The 15,216-nt window shown below is 42.3% G+C and overlaps 1 protein-coding gene across 6 annotated transcripts in view; it reads right to left on the bottom strand.

The window, feature by feature from the left end:
• Positions 1–15,216, bottom strand: part of NUP85 (nucleoporin 85) — a 46,886-nt gene that overhangs the window by 15,884 nt on the left and 15,786 nt on the right. For all 6 annotated transcript variants that reach the window (XM_072781517.1, XM_072781521.1, XM_072781520.1 and 3 more), the window contains 7 exons: positions 14,523–14,616; positions 11,472–11,634; positions 8,995–9,065; positions 7,072–7,115; positions 5,591–5,660; positions 4,037–4,158; positions 84–218 (listed from right to left, as the gene is read on the bottom strand). In XM_072781517.1, the coding sequence (XP_072637618.1) occupies positions 84–218; positions 4,037–4,158; positions 5,591–5,660; positions 7,072–7,115; positions 8,995–9,065; positions 11,472–11,634; positions 14,523–14,592 (675 nt within the window). In that variant the 5' untranslated portion in view covers positions 14,593–14,616. The remainder of the gene's footprint in view (positions 1–83; positions 219–4,036; positions 4,159–5,590; positions 5,661–7,071; positions 7,116–8,994; positions 9,066–11,471; positions 11,635–14,522; positions 14,617–15,216) is intronic.

The raw sequence follows: 15,216 nt of genomic DNA, 5'->3' as shown, positions 1-15,216 counted from the left end.
ATGCTGTCACTACAGTAACCCCCTGTGCTTAATGAACAAATCCCTCTCATGTGACTCAGCAAAACAGGGCTGCTCCCACATACACTGAGAACGGGCATTGTCCTCATCAGGTCCCCCAGGATTCGGCACATGCCTGCAGAGGAGGGGTTGGCATCAGCTTCCTTGGAGAGCATCTGCCGAGCCTCATCCAGCCGGCCCTGTAGCACCAAGATGGTCACCTGGGAGGACACACAAGAACATGAATATTGCATGGAGGCCAGAAGCCAGTCTCCTCAATCCATACTTTGGTTTCCCAGGCTTGTGGACATATGATAGTTTCTTCTCTCCAGCAGTAGTCTAGCTCACCCAGTCTAATGGTTTTAAACTAGACCATGCTTTTCAAACTGCATGTTATAACCCAATTTGATTGGGTTGCAACAGATGGCAACCGAATTTTTAAAAATAAATGAAATGCGGATACCTGGCTAGATCAGTCGAGTAGAGCATGCAACTCTTAATCTTGGGATCATGAGTTCAAGCCCCACACTGGATGCAGAATTTACTTAATAAATGAATGAATGAGGGAACCCTGGGTGGCGCAGAGGTTTAGCGCCTGCCTTTGGCCCAGGGCGCGATCCTGGAGACCCGGGATCGAATCCCACATGGGGCTCCCGGTGCATGGAGCCTGCTTCTCCCTTTGCCTGCGTCTCTGCCTCTCTCTCTCTCTCTCTCTGTGACTATCATAAATAAATAAAAATTAAAAAAAATAAATGAATGAATGAAACAGAAAACGGCATAGTACATCAAATAAAGATTGGTTCATAAAAGTTTTAGTTCAAATAAAAAATATGTACACACACATACAATATAGTCAATCAATATAGTCAATCCTCTTTATTCAGAGATTTCATATTTGTGAATTTGCCTATTTGTTAACATTTATTTGTAACCCCAAAAATCAGTATATGTGAGGTACTTTCACCATTACTTTTGGAGATGCACAGAGTGGCAAAAAATTTGAGTCACTGCACATTCCCAGCTGAAGTTGAACCAGGTGGCACTCTACCTTCCTGTATCAACTCTCAAACTAAACAAGTGTCTTTTTCAGGATCTATCTAGGGGATCCCTGGGTGGCTCAGCGATTTAGTGCCTGCCTTCGACCCAGGGTGTGATCCTGGGGTCCCAAGATCGAGACCCACATCAGGCTCCCTGCATGGGGCCTGCTTCTCCTTCTGCCTGTGTCTCTGCCTCTCTCTCTTTCATGAATAAATAAAATCTTTAAAAAAAAAAAAAAAGGATCTATCTAGTATCATTTTTTTTTGTATTTTTGTGCTTTTTGTTGAGCCTCCAAGCATAGTGCTAAGTGCTACATAGTGTTTCTAAGTGCTAAGAATGGATGATGGTCCATAAGTAGAAAATGTATGTTAGATAAGCTTCATTCAGGCATGCAATACAGTGTTGTTGGCCATAAGTTCAATGTTAATGAGTCAATAATGTGTATCAAATAAGGTGTCTTTAAATAAAAACATACATAAAACAAGGTTATACACTGATCAGGTGACAAAAATGAGCTCAGAGGCTCAAAGAACTTTGCATTGGTTATCATCAATACATGTTCCAGGCAATTTTATAGACCCTGTCATGACTAATGACAACCAACAGTATATACACACAATATGTAAAACATACAAAGTAACATTTTCCTGTACTAAGTCATGCTCAAAAAACCAAATATATACATGCTGACAAATACCCAATTTCTCTCTAGTCTGTACTTCCTTTTCTGGATTCCAGACTTGTATACCATACTGCCTGGACAGTGTCTCCACTTGGATCTCACAGGCATCTTAAATGTAGCATGTCTGAAAGTAAACACCTGGCTGCCTCCAATTTACCAACCTGATTTTCCCACATTCTCCTATTTCTTACACATGCACGTCCAATCTATTAGCAAATCCCATCAATAATACCTGTAAACTGCATCCAGAATTTAATGACTTCTCACCACCTCCTCTGCTCAGCTCCCATCCTTGTCCAGGTCACCACCATCTTTGCCTGGTTTAGTACCATCTAGACTGATCTCTGCTTCTCCCTTGCTCTATCCTCAGTAGGGCAGCCAGAGAGCCTTGAGAACCTATGTCAGATCATGACATGACTGCTCAACTCTCCAATGCCCCTAACCCCATCTGACTCAGGGGTTGGGTCTATCAACTAGTTTACACACGTTTATGTCCTTTAACCATAACAATCTTTTTCATGATTTTTTATTATTGGAGGGGCACCTCAGTGGCTCTGTTGATTAAGCATCTGCCTTCAGCTCAGGTCATGATTCCAGGGTCCTGGGATCGAGTCCCAAATCGGTCTCCCTGCTCAGTGGGGGCCTGCTTTCTCTCTCTCTCTCTCTCTCTCTCTCTCTGCCTGCCACTCCCTCTGCCTATGCTCTGTCAAATAAATTTTTAAAATCTTAAAAAAAAAAGATTTTACTTATTTGAGAGCACATATGCACAAGTGGGGGAAGGGGCAGAAGGAGAGGAACAAGCAGACTCCCCGCTAAGTGGGGAGCCCCACACAACTTGATCCCTAGACCCTAAGATCATGATCTGAGCTGAAGTCAGATGCTTAAATAAATGACTGAGCCACCCAGGCACCCTAATCATAAATAAAATAATCTTAAATATAATCTTATTATCATCTGCATTATACAGAAGAAACTAATAGCTGTTAAGTAACTCATTTAAGACCCCACAGCTAGTAAGAGGCAGAGCCAGGATGCTAACACAGGCAGTCTGGCACCACAGACCATGTTCTCACCACCCCACTCTCCTACCTCTCTCAAAGTTAAAGTCCTTATAACAGTCTAGGGGACTCTACGATCTGACCCTGTGACTCTCTGCCCTTATGTCCCCAACTCATGCTCTCGTTCACACTGCACCTCATCTCATTGTGCCTTCAGGTCGGAGTGCCTACAGGTCTCACTGTCTGCAACATTCTCTCCCCTTCTTTGGCCCAGCATCGCTCCTCCCACATCATCTCATGAGGAAGGCCTTTCTGGATTCCCTGGCTCTACCATTGCCAATTCCCCACCTTGGCTTTACGGCTCTCCACACCACAATGCTTCACTGTGAGGCACGCTGCATATTTTGTTTCTGTATTTATTTCCTGTCTCCCCACGAGGATAGGATGTAAACTTCATAAGGGCAGTAATCTTTGCCCAGTTTGGTCATGGTTGTTTCCTCAGTGCCTTGCAAATAGGAGCACTCAATAAATACTCAGTGAATAAATCAGAGACTCGAAATCTGGGCCCAATATATCCTGAGCAAGCTCTCCCTCCACTTATACAGATCTCCCAGCAACAAAAGGCCCAGAAATAGCATCACTGGTAACAATTCTTTACCGGAATTTCAGATTTTAAGTTTAATCAACTTTCCATTATTCAGGTCAACTAGCAACCTTTTCCCCCGTCCCTCCCAACTAGGTCACAGGTCAATAGGCACAGCATACATACATACATACATACATACACACATAGCCCCAATATACGTACTGACTTCCAAATTGAAAATTCAAATGACTTCAGGATCATCGAGCTTTTTGTTTTTAATAGCTATATGGAGTTATAATTTTCACACTATGAACATTCACCTACATATATAGCAAGTTTACAGAGTTGCGTACCATCACTATAATCTAGTTTTAGAACATTTATATCACCTTAAAACCCGTCCTGCTCATTTACATTAACCTCCCACTCCTCCACCAGCCTCTATCAATCAGTTTTATCACTTCTTCTCTTTCTTAGATTCACAAAGAAATTAAGTTTCCCTGCTTACTGGAACATTTATAAAGCATTACTTCTCTTACACGACAACTTAGTGCTAAACTCTCCTATGGAGCAGAGAAGAAAAGATCTAAGAGCATCTCCATAAATCACAGACCCAAAGAGCCAGTCTGAGTGTAAACAAGGCTCAGAAGGCAATCCTCAGGACCACCAACAAGCACTGGGAAAAACAGAATACAAGGTGGAAGTCAGGAGGGTCAGACTGCAAGAGATGCTTACCAAGTTCCAAAAGCTCTCATGTTTGCTTGGATTCTCACTGCCCAGGACATCTGCCAATAAACTGTCCACTTCACACACATGCAGTCGGACCCAGTCAAGGAGGTGAAGGAGGAGAGGGCCAGCTGGGAGGAAAGACTCTCATTACACATTAAAAACCTCAGCTTCATCTGCAGCAAACTCCACCTCCCAAGCACAGACAGAGTATGTACGGCAGACAAATGACTATGTAGGAAGTGGCTGATCTCGCTTAAGTAGGCACCCCTTTGGTCCTGAATAAAGGACTGGGCTAGGAAATGGACCTTTACAAATACTTCCTCTGAGCCAGGAAGTTCCACCTTTCATGACTCTTTGAAAAGGCTGAATCTGGGACACCCGGGTGGCTCACCGGCTGAGCAGACATCTGCCTTCGGCTTACGGAGTGATCCCGGGTTTGGGGATCAACTCCTGCATTGGGCTATCTGTGGGGAGCCTGCTTCTCCCTCTGCCTAGGTCTCTGCCCCTCTCCCTGTGTCTCGCATGAACAAATAAATAAAATCTTAAAAAAAAAAAAAAAAAGTTAAAAAAAAAAAAAAAAGAAAGGGCTGCATCTCACCACCCCCTCCATTCCGAATTCATCACTACTATGCAATACTCAATGGCTATGTAAGAAATGACCAGGTAGGGATTGGTACTGATTAGGTGCTAAGTATGTAACAACGATAAAAATATAGATAGCTACAGCCCTCAAAATATACTGGACGAGGTAAATACTAAACAACTAATTTTTAGTTTCACATTGCTCAGGGCTTTAGTGGGAGTAAGAGTAAAAAGCTATGACTGCACAGAGATTATTTATAAACACTCATTTGTGGACAACAGCAAACATAAACCATCAAGAGAATGCAAAAAAGCCTGCCGCACCTCCACAGACAGCCCACTCAAGCCATGATACCATACCGACCACAATTTAGTTCAAGAACATGGAATAATTTGGAGTGGACAGTTCACATGTAGGGCTGCCCCTGCCCCAATCACTGGGGACAGAATTCTCCTCTCACCACTTAATCCCTCCTCACATCCCTAAAACTCTTTTCCTTTTTTAAATTTTTTTTTATTTTAACAACCAATCTTTATTGCTTCACATTTCTGGAGGCCAGAAGTCTGAGATCAAGGAGTGGACAGAGTTCGTTCTTTCCAAGGCTGGAAGGGAGAACCCATTCCACACCTCTCCCCTGATTCTCCCAGAACTTTTTTAAGCTTGACCAGTCCATCATATAAATCCTGACCACCCTTGTCACCACCATTGTTCAGTATGGTTTTGTTTTTGTTCTTTTTTTGAGGGGTCATCTGCCCAACATTTTTGGTTTTTAGAAGGCATTCTGACTTTTTGTAATAGCTGACAAAACGGCAGGCAGGCTCCTTTGGGTGTTACATACGGCTTTCTGCTGGTTACGCTGATGAAGAACGATGAAAAGAGCATTCATGGCAATAAAACTCATCAGCTATGCAGGAAAGACAAATAGGAAAGGGCAAGGGAACACTTTTGATGATGTGAAGGGGTGATTCCATGCTTACCTGGGGCTACTTCAATAAAAAGAATCTCACAAAGGTTCCAAATGAGCTCCATTGCTGACAAAATGGAGACCTAAGGAAGAAATGGAGATAAAGTTTTAAATGAAAACATTCCTGAGATTTCTTAGAGCAAAGGAATGAAGCAGGGCTTGAATCATATGACGGTCATTTATTATTAACTCAATAATTACTGAATGTTCCCTATGGGAAACCCGTGAGAGAACTTCAGAACTTTTTATTTTAATGGTTCTTGTTTTAATTTTATTCTCTTATACTGTACATTAAACTATCTCATCACACCCATGGTCTTCACGAATACTATGATTTAGAAAGAGGCTCTGGGATCCCTGGGTGGCGCAGCGGTTTAGCGCCTGCCTTTGGCCCAGGGCGCGATCCTGGAGACCCGGGATCGAATCCCACATCGGGCTCCCGCTGCATGGAGCCTGCTTCTCCCTCTGCCTATGTCTCTGCCTCTCTCTCTCTCTCTGTGTGTGTGACTATCATAAAAAAAAAAAATAAAAAAAAAAAATAGAAAGAGGCTCTGAGTAAAATGGAAGATGATTTTTAGAAAAATATTCAGTAAATAATATTAAGAATTCTACAGATACGGGATCCCTGGGTGGCGCAGGGGTTTGGCGCCTGCCTTTGGCCCAGGGCGCGATCCTGGAGACCCGGGATCGAATCCCACGTCGGGCTCCCAGTGCATGGAGCCTGCTTCTCCCTCTGCCTGTGTCTCTGCCTCTCTCTCTTTCTCTCTCTGTGACTATCATAAATAAATAAATATTTAAAAAAAAATTAAAAAAAAAAAAAAAAAAAAAAAAAAAAAGAATTCTACAGATACAGCAAAAATTGTGAAGTTGGTACTCAAGGGACTAAAGTTTTAAAAAAATCTGTTAAAAGGCAAATCCAATAAAAGACCCAAAAATAAATCAGGTCTTGACCCTGCCTTCAGGAATATGCAGTCTCCTCTCCCCCACCATCCTTTCATACACAAAGACTACCTTATTCATAAGTGGAAATGCTTTGCTGACTGTGCACTAGAGCACACTAGAAGATAGTGCACTAGTCCGTATTTATTGAGTTTGAACATTATCAAGATTCTACCAAAGAAAGAGAATTCTTTCAGTCATCTTCCAGTGCCGACTAAAGTAAACAACTCAGTAAAAATATGGGTTCATGAACTGAGTACAGTTTATAATAATAAATGGTGGTTCCAGGGATCCCTGGGTGGCGCAGCGGTTTGGCGCCTGCCTTTGGCCCAGGGCGCGATCCTGGAGACCGGGGATCGAGTCCCACGTCGGGCTCCCGGTGCATGGAGCCTGCTTCTCCCTCTGCCTGTGTCTCTGCCCCTCTCTCTCTCTCTCTCTCTCTCTCTGTGTGTGACTATCATAAATAAATAAAAATTAAAAAAAAAAAAAAAAAGACACAGGACACAGAAGGACATAATGGTGCCAGCAGAACAACAAAGGTGGTCCTCCCCTTACCTGGCTGCTGAACTGGCGACCACTGGCTGGATCTTTGGCAGCAACTAACAAACACAAAACATTGTAAGTGAACACTGAAATTTTATTCTCATAGTTATAGCTTCACATACCAGGTTCTTTGGCTTGTACCTTTGTTTCCTCTAGTGATCACCCATTTTCACTACAGATCTTTTTTTTTTTTTTTTTGAGAGTGCATAGGGGTGGGGGAGGGAGCAGAGGAAGAGAGAATCTTAAGCAGACTCCACATTCAGTGCAAGCTGATATAAAGCTCCATCTCAGGACCCTAAGATCATGACCTGAGAAGAAGCCAAGAGTCAGGCACTTAACTGACTGAGCCACTGAGGAGCCCCTTCAATACAGATTTTAAAAAATGCTTCCTCTTTGTTGCAGATCAGTGATTCACAAACTCAATGCCCTCAAGTTACAAGCAACACTTTCAACTGCAAACAGCAAACAAGAGACCATCAGGTTATAAAAGACTCTACTCTGGGGGGACACTTGGGTGGCTCAGTGGTTGAGTGTCTGCCTTAGACTCACAGGATCCAGGATCGAGTCCCGCATCAGGCTACCTGTATGAGGACTGCTTCTCCCTTTGCCTGTGTCTCTGCCTCTCTCTGTGTCTCTCATGAATAAATAAATAAATCTTTAAAAAAAAAAAAAAAAAATAAGGGCAGCCCGGGTGGCTCAGCGGTTTAGCGCCGCCTTTAGCCCAGGGCGTGATCCTGGGGACCCAGGATCGAGTCCCACGTCGGGCTCCCTGCGTGGAGTCTGCTTTTCCCTCTGCCTGTGTCTCTGCCTCTTTCTCTGTGTGTCTCTCATGAATAAATAAAATCTTAAAAAAAAAAAAAAAAAAAAGGACTACTCAGCATCCAGGCATCCAGGCGTGGCTCTCATGGTTATGGTTACTTTAAATCACAAAGGGTGGGGCACCAGGGTGGTTCAGTCAGTTAAAGGAACAACTCTTGGTTTCTGCTCAGTTCCTGATCTCAGCATCTTGAGATCAGGCCCTCAATTAGACTGTATGATCAGCAGAATCTGTTTAAGGGACTCCTGGGTGGCTCAATGGTTGAGCCTCTGGCTCAGGTCATGATCCTGGAGTACTGAAATTGAGTCCCACATCGGGCTTCCTGCATGGAGCCTGCTTCTCCCTCTGCCTGTGTCTCTGCCTCTGTCTCTCATGAATAAATAAAATCTTTAAAAAAAAAAAAAAAAAAAAAAAGCTCTCTCCTTCTGCCCTTCCCCCAACACTCACACTTTCTCTCTCAAAATAAATCTTTTAAAAATAAATAAATAAATCACCAAAGTTAAAGAACCAGGAATGTGATTTTCAAAGACTGTTAATTTGGCTGCTAGTCTCACACCTGTCGACTCAGTATGTTTTGTTTTTAAAGATTTTATTTATTTATTCATGAGAGACACAGAGAGAGAGGCAGAGACACAGGCAGAGGGAGAAGCAGGCTCCATGCAGGGAGCCCGACATGGGACTTGATCCCTGGTCTCCAGGGTCAGGCCCTGGGCTGAAGGTGGCGCTAAACTACTGAGCCACCCGGGCTGCTCGACTCAGTATGTTCTAACTTGAAAAATGTGCTTATTAAGAGGGCTGTCTGAGTGGCTCAGTGGGTTGAGCATCTGCCCTTGTCTCAGGTCATCTCACGGTCCTGGGATTGAGTCCCACATCGAGCTCCCTGCTTAGCAGGGAGCCTGCTTCTCTCTCTGCCTCTACCCCTCATGTTCTCATGCTCTCTCTCTCAAATAAATAAATAAAATATTTTTTTAAAATGTACTTAAGATAACTGCCAAAAAATTATGGATTATATAGGAAAGTTAAGAGTTTTAAACTGTGAAGTCAAATACATTTTCTCTTGCGGTATTTATAACCAAACATTTCAATTACTCTCACATGTACACACATAAAATCCTTACTTGCAACCTGGTGCATTTCCTCCATACATGCTCTTATGACTGAGCGGTAGTTCTTACTCACTCGAACCAATCTACAAAAAAGGAAATGACACACAAGATGAGCCTGGAGCATCTTGTGGTGACAAAAAGGAAGGAAGTTCTCAATAGAAGATAGGAGCTTGCTCAAAGACAGGAACCAACCTGAAGGAGTTTCTAACAGCCAAAGTTTTAACAACTTGAGCATCAAAATGAGTAACACATGAGACAACCCATACAATAAAATAAATATCCATGAATTCATATTAATTGTTGGGGGAATCCCTGGGTGGCTCAGAGGTTTGGCACCTGCCTTCAGCCCAGAGTGTGGTCTGGAGACCCAGGATCAAGTCCCACATGGGGCTCCCCACAGGGAGCCTGCTTCTCCCTCTGCCTGTGTCTCTGCCTCTCTCTTGGTGTCTCTCATGAATAAATAAAATCTTTAAAAAAAAAAAAAAAAGATGATATCCACTGATGGACACTAGTGAAACTAGTGGTTCAAATAAAAATTTTTTTTTTATTTTTTTTTCTCTGTCTCTCAGAGAGAGAGAGAGAGAGAAAGAGAGAGAGGCAGAGACACAGGCAGAGGGAGAAGCAGACTCCATGCAGGGAGACCGACGTGGGACTCGATCCCGGGTCTCCAGGATCACACCCTGAGCTGAAGGTGGCGCTAAACCACAGAGCCACCGGGGCTGCCCATGGAGAAATACAATTTGCATAATCTCAAAATTTCTTCTCCAAATACTTACTAGTCACAAAGGGAAGGATGGTAACTTCATAGTGGAGAAACCAAGTAGAAACCACTGAAGTAATCAAGGTCCACAAAACCAGTATAAGACATCAACATCATGAATCCCATGACATGATGTACTGAAGACACATACCAGTTCTGTGGTATTCTTACTAAAAATGCACCACCTTTGTCCAATCATGAGAAAACACTGGAGAAACCCAAATGGAGGGACAGTCACCAAAATAACTGGTTGATATTTTTCAAAAGTGTCAAGGTCATGAAAGAGACTAAGGGATAAAAACCAAATGCAACCTGAGATGCAGAAAAGAAAAAAGGGCATTTGTGAAATAACTGGTGAAATTCAAATGAAGGAGCACCTGGGTGGCTCAGTGGTTGAGTGTCTGCCTTGGCTCAGGTCATGATCCCGGGGTCCTAAGATCAAGTCCTGCATCAGGCTCCCCATAGGAAGCCTGCTTCTCCCTCTGCCTATGTTTCTGCCTTTCTATCTCATGAATAAATAAAATCTTAAAAAAAAAAAAAAAAAAAAGGAAATCCAAATGAAGTCTTTAATCACTTTACACTGATGTGTAATTTTCCTAGTTCAAGTAACAATAATATGGCTATGTAGATATTAACGTTAGAAAACTGGGTGAGAGGGATCCCTGGGTGGCGCAGCGGTTTGGCGCCTGTCTTTGGCCCGGGGCGTGATCCTGGAGACCCGGGATCGAATCCCACGTCGGGCTCCCGGTGCATGGAGCCTGCTTCTCCCTCTGCCTGTGTCTCTGCGCCTCTCTCTCTCTCTGTGACTATCATAAATAAATAAAAATTAAAAAAAAAAAAAAATTAGAAAACTGGGTGAGAGATGCACAGGAATCTATTATTTTTGTTACCTTTTCTGTAAGTCCAAAATTAGTTCAAAATAAGGTCTTTAAAAAAGAAAATGAGGGACGCCTGGGTGGCTCAGCAGTTGGGCGCCTGCCTTTGGCTCAGGTCGTGATCCTGGGATCCAGGATCAAGTCCCACATCGGGCTCCCTGCGAGGAGCCTGCTTCTCCCTCTGCCTATTCTCTGCCTCTGTCTCTCTCTGTGACTATCATAAATAAATAAAATTTAAAAAAAAAAAAAAAGGAAAAAGAAAATGACAAAACTAAAACATTCACAAGAAAGCAACTGGTTTAGTTATCAAGATGTAATCTTTAGGGATGCCTGGGTGGCTCAGCAGTTGGGTATCTGCCTTCAGCTCAGGGCGTGATCCCAGGGTCTGGGATCAAGTCCCACTCTTGCGGGGAGCCTGCTTCTCCCTCTGCCTGTGTCTCGAATGAATGAATGAATGAATTAATTAATTGATTAATTAAAAAATAAAAAAGCTCCAGGGGCACCTGGGTGGCTCAGGTGGCTAAGCGGCTACCTTCAACACAGGTCAGGGTCCCAGGGTCTTGAAATCGAGCCCTGCCACATTGCCTTGGGCTCCCTGCTCAAGGGAGAGCGCTTTTCCCTTCCCTTCTGCACCCTCTCCCCACCGTGTACTTGCTCTTTCTAGAAAGAAAGAAAGAAAGAAAGAAAGAAAGAAAGAAAGAAAGAAAAGAAAGAAAAGAAAGAAAAGAAAGAAAAGAAAGAAAAGAAAGAAAAGAAAGAAAAGAAAGAAAGAAAAGAAAGAAAGAAGACAACACATTTCATTTGGCTTTCACAATTTAGTTTTGGACTTCAACACCCATTAGCAGCCTACTTACTGTGCTTTTCTGGATTTTCCAGTCAATTCTTCTTCAATTCTCTGGAGGCCCACAAAGATTCCATGGGATTCATTGAAGAGTTTTCTCAAGATCTGAGAGTAAACATCTATATCCTTTCGAATGATATAGATAAAGGGGCAGCCTGGTTCGGTCTCTGATTTTTCTGAAACAGGAAAATTTTAGTATCAATCATTATAACCCTCATACAAAAACTCACTTTAAATTTTTAAATGAGTTATCTAATTACAAAAGCTTCAGCTTCTTTGCTGTTGATTTCATTTTTAAAGTATAAATTGGGGTGTCTGGGTAGATCAGTCAGTTAAGCAATTAACTCTTGACTTTGGCTCAGGTCATGATCTGAGGGTTGTGAGACTGAGCCCTACATTGGCCTCTATGCTGAGTATGGAGCCTAAGATTCTCTTCCTTCTCCCTCTGTTCCCCACGCCCCACTCACACTCCCGCCTCTATCCCCCAAAAAAGTATGATTATCATTTATCAATTATTTACATGTAAATTGCTTAAATATGAATGTTTACTCTCAGACTTTTACTCCTCAACTCACTGGCTTATGTATTTTACTGTTGTTTTTTTTTAATTAATTTACTTTTTCTTTCATTTTTTTAAAGCAAGCTCTGGCTGGCTCAGTGGGTAGGAGAGTGTCCAACTCTTTATCTTGGGGTTGTGAGTCTGAGCTGCACATTGGGTATAGAGATTACTTAAAAATAAAATCTTTTAAAAAAATAAAATAAGGGGTGCCTGGTAGCTCAGCCAGTTAAACATCTGCTTTCAGCTCAGGTCAAGATTCCAGAACCCTGGGATTGACCCCTACATCAAGCTCCCTGCTCAGCAGGGAGCCTGGTGCTCCCTCTCTCTCCGACGTTCCACCTGCTTATGCTCACTCTGTATGAATGTATGAATGAATGAATGAATGAATGAATAAATAAATAAATAAATAAATAAATAAATAAATGCAAGCTGTAGGCCCAACACGGGACTTGAACTTATTTTTTTTTTTTTTTTTAAGATTTTATTTATTTATTCGTGAGAGACACACAGAGAGAGAGGCAGAGACACAGGCAGAGGGAGAAGCAGGCTCCATGCACAGGGAGCCTGACGTGGGATTTGATCCTGGGTCTCCAGGATCACGCCCTCGGCCAAAGGCAGGCGCTAAACCGCTGCGCCACCCAGGGATCCCTTGAACTTATTTTGGAACTACTTTTTCCCTCCATCAATTGACATATATTGAAAAAAATTAAAGTCACTTAATATTAGCTATGTATAACTCAATAAATAAGATAAACCTACAGCCAAGGGGTGCCTGGGAGGCTCAGTCAGTTAAGCATCTGCCTTCAGCTCAGGTCATGATTCTAGAGTCCTGGGATGGAACACTGGGTTGGGCTCCCTGCTCTGCGAGTCTGCTTCTTCAGCTCCCTAGGCCCCTCCCTCCTTGCATGAGCATGCTTCAGGGCTCTCTCTCTCTCAAATAAACAAATAGCCTAAAAAAAGATAAACTTACAGCTGAAATTTTATATAATCTCAAATTCAAATAAATATTATTTCTATATTATTTTGTACTGCCATTACTCCTAAAACAAAGAATCAAGAGTTGACTAAAATATTTTGGAACAGTGATAAAAAGGCTCTATAATGATAAATTATAAACCACCAACTTGTGGAAATTCCTTATATAACAGCTTCTTGAACAAGCTGATGATGTTCAATGGCTTGTCTCTAATGAGATTTCAACAGACATAAACAGAAAACCTCATGTTTCCAACAATCGAGGACAAACTAAAAATGCTGATAAGCTTTCCCATGAAGTATGAAAAGAGGCCAGACATATTCAAAGAAGGTTCTATTCTAAGCAATTGTCCCTTTGGCAGCTTCTACAGTTCTGCCAAGCTTGAGATCTTTAATACCAAAATATCCCATAAATATTTGGCAACATCAGGGACAACGGTCAACAATAAAATCAAGGAAAACCACGTCGAAAAAAATTTTTTTAACTATAGCACTTCATGGGGGATCCCTGGGTGGCGCAGTGGTTTAGTGCCTGTCTTTGGCCCAGGGCACGATCCTGGAGACCCGGGATCGAATCCCACGTCGGGCTCCCAGTGCATGGAGCCTGCTTCTCCCTCTGCCTATGTCTATGCCTCTCTCTCTCTCTCTCTCTCTCTCTCTCTCTCTCTCTGTGACTATCATAAATTAAAAAAAAAAAAAAACTATATAGCACTTCAAAATTGCATGAACTGCACACCCCATGATTTGCCAAAATTATAAGACTTTCATTAGATCAATCTCCTCTTTATAAAAGAGGAAAATCTCCACATTTGGATAAAGAACATGTCGAAGATTTGCAAAAAAAATCTCTTCAACATTTGCAGAGACTTCTCTTGAAAAGGAGAAAGCAAAATCAAATGTCAAAATGTAGCCTTATCTTGCTACTAGAGGAGTCTGTCACAGGAAGAAAAGATCCATGTCCAAAACCTGAAGGAGCTTAGAGAACAAGGAAGAGCCATTTCACCCTCCAGATCTTTTGTGCTTTGTATCAATAGCCATAAGAATTCATCAAATTCACAATAATACAAAGGTAAGGGCTAGGAGAACTAAGGTTTCACCGTACGGGAGCTACTGTGAAGGGAATTTAGTCATTCTGGTCAAGAATGGGAAAAAACTTGAAATTTTTAAATATGAAGGCACACCACAAAAATTATTAATTTTTTTCCTTAGAGTCAACATCTGCCACATCTCATAAATGAATCAAAATCTTAAACAACTTGGGCAGCCGGGTAGCTCAGCGGTTTAGCGCCACCTTCAGCCCAAATGCCTGATCCTGGAGTCCTGGGATCAAGTCCCGCGTCGGGCTCCCTGCATGGAGTCAGCTTCTCCCTCTGCCTGTGTCTCTGCCTCTCTGTGTGTTTCTCATGAATAAATAAATAAAATCTTTAGAAAAAAAAAATCTTAACTAAGGTTCCAAAAATGAAAATGGTACAAAGTTTGTTCAACTGCCGCAGTTAGTTAAATCTGAGAGAATAAGGGAAAAAAACCTACCGTTTTTGTTGAAGGAGGTTTCACACACCAGCATCTCCCCTGGACCCCAGTCAAAACACATTTGCTTCATCTTGGAATTCACTCCTGGAATCAACTAGTAAAATAAAGGTACAGACACTGTTATTTTAACTAGAGCCTTTGCTTTCAATTGATTTGCAAGTATAACCCTAGAAATAAATGGTTATGAAAGTTAAGAGCTGATCTATGTATATACAGCTGAGTGTGGTTGAGATCAGCTAGTGTGTTAAACCCTGAATAAGCAAGTGAGCTTTGCCAGGCACCTCAACCCAGCCTGCCACTTTGCAAGTGTTGATATAAAGGAAAGCTGCCCTTAATCAATTACTATATATAATTTAGTAATCTATAGTTTAGAAAAAGAGGATTTTAAAAAAATAAAAAGGATGGGACACCTGGGTAGCTCAGTGGTTGGGCATCTGCCTTTGGCTCAGGGCATGATCCTGGAGTCCCAGGATCGAGTTCCACATTGGGCTCCCTGCATGGAGCCTGCTTCTCCCTCTGCCTATGTCTCTGCCCGCCCCCCCCCCCGCCCCGTGTGTGACTATCATAAATAAATAAATTAAAAAAAAATTAAAAAATAAAAAATAAACTCAACTGTTTACTTACTAAAAGGAGCCCTCCAATACCATGTCTTCTGTGCCATCTCTTTAATGAAGACTTTTTCTCCCCAACTCAG

This window comes from Canis lupus, chromosome 16, assembly GCF_048164855.1.
Source record: "Canis lupus baileyi chromosome 16, mCanLup2.hap1, whole genome shotgun sequence".
Classification (NCBI taxonomy): Eukaryota; Metazoa; Chordata; class Mammalia; order Carnivora; family Canidae; genus Canis; species Canis lupus.
This window is presented reverse-complemented; position numbering and strand designations above follow the sequence as displayed.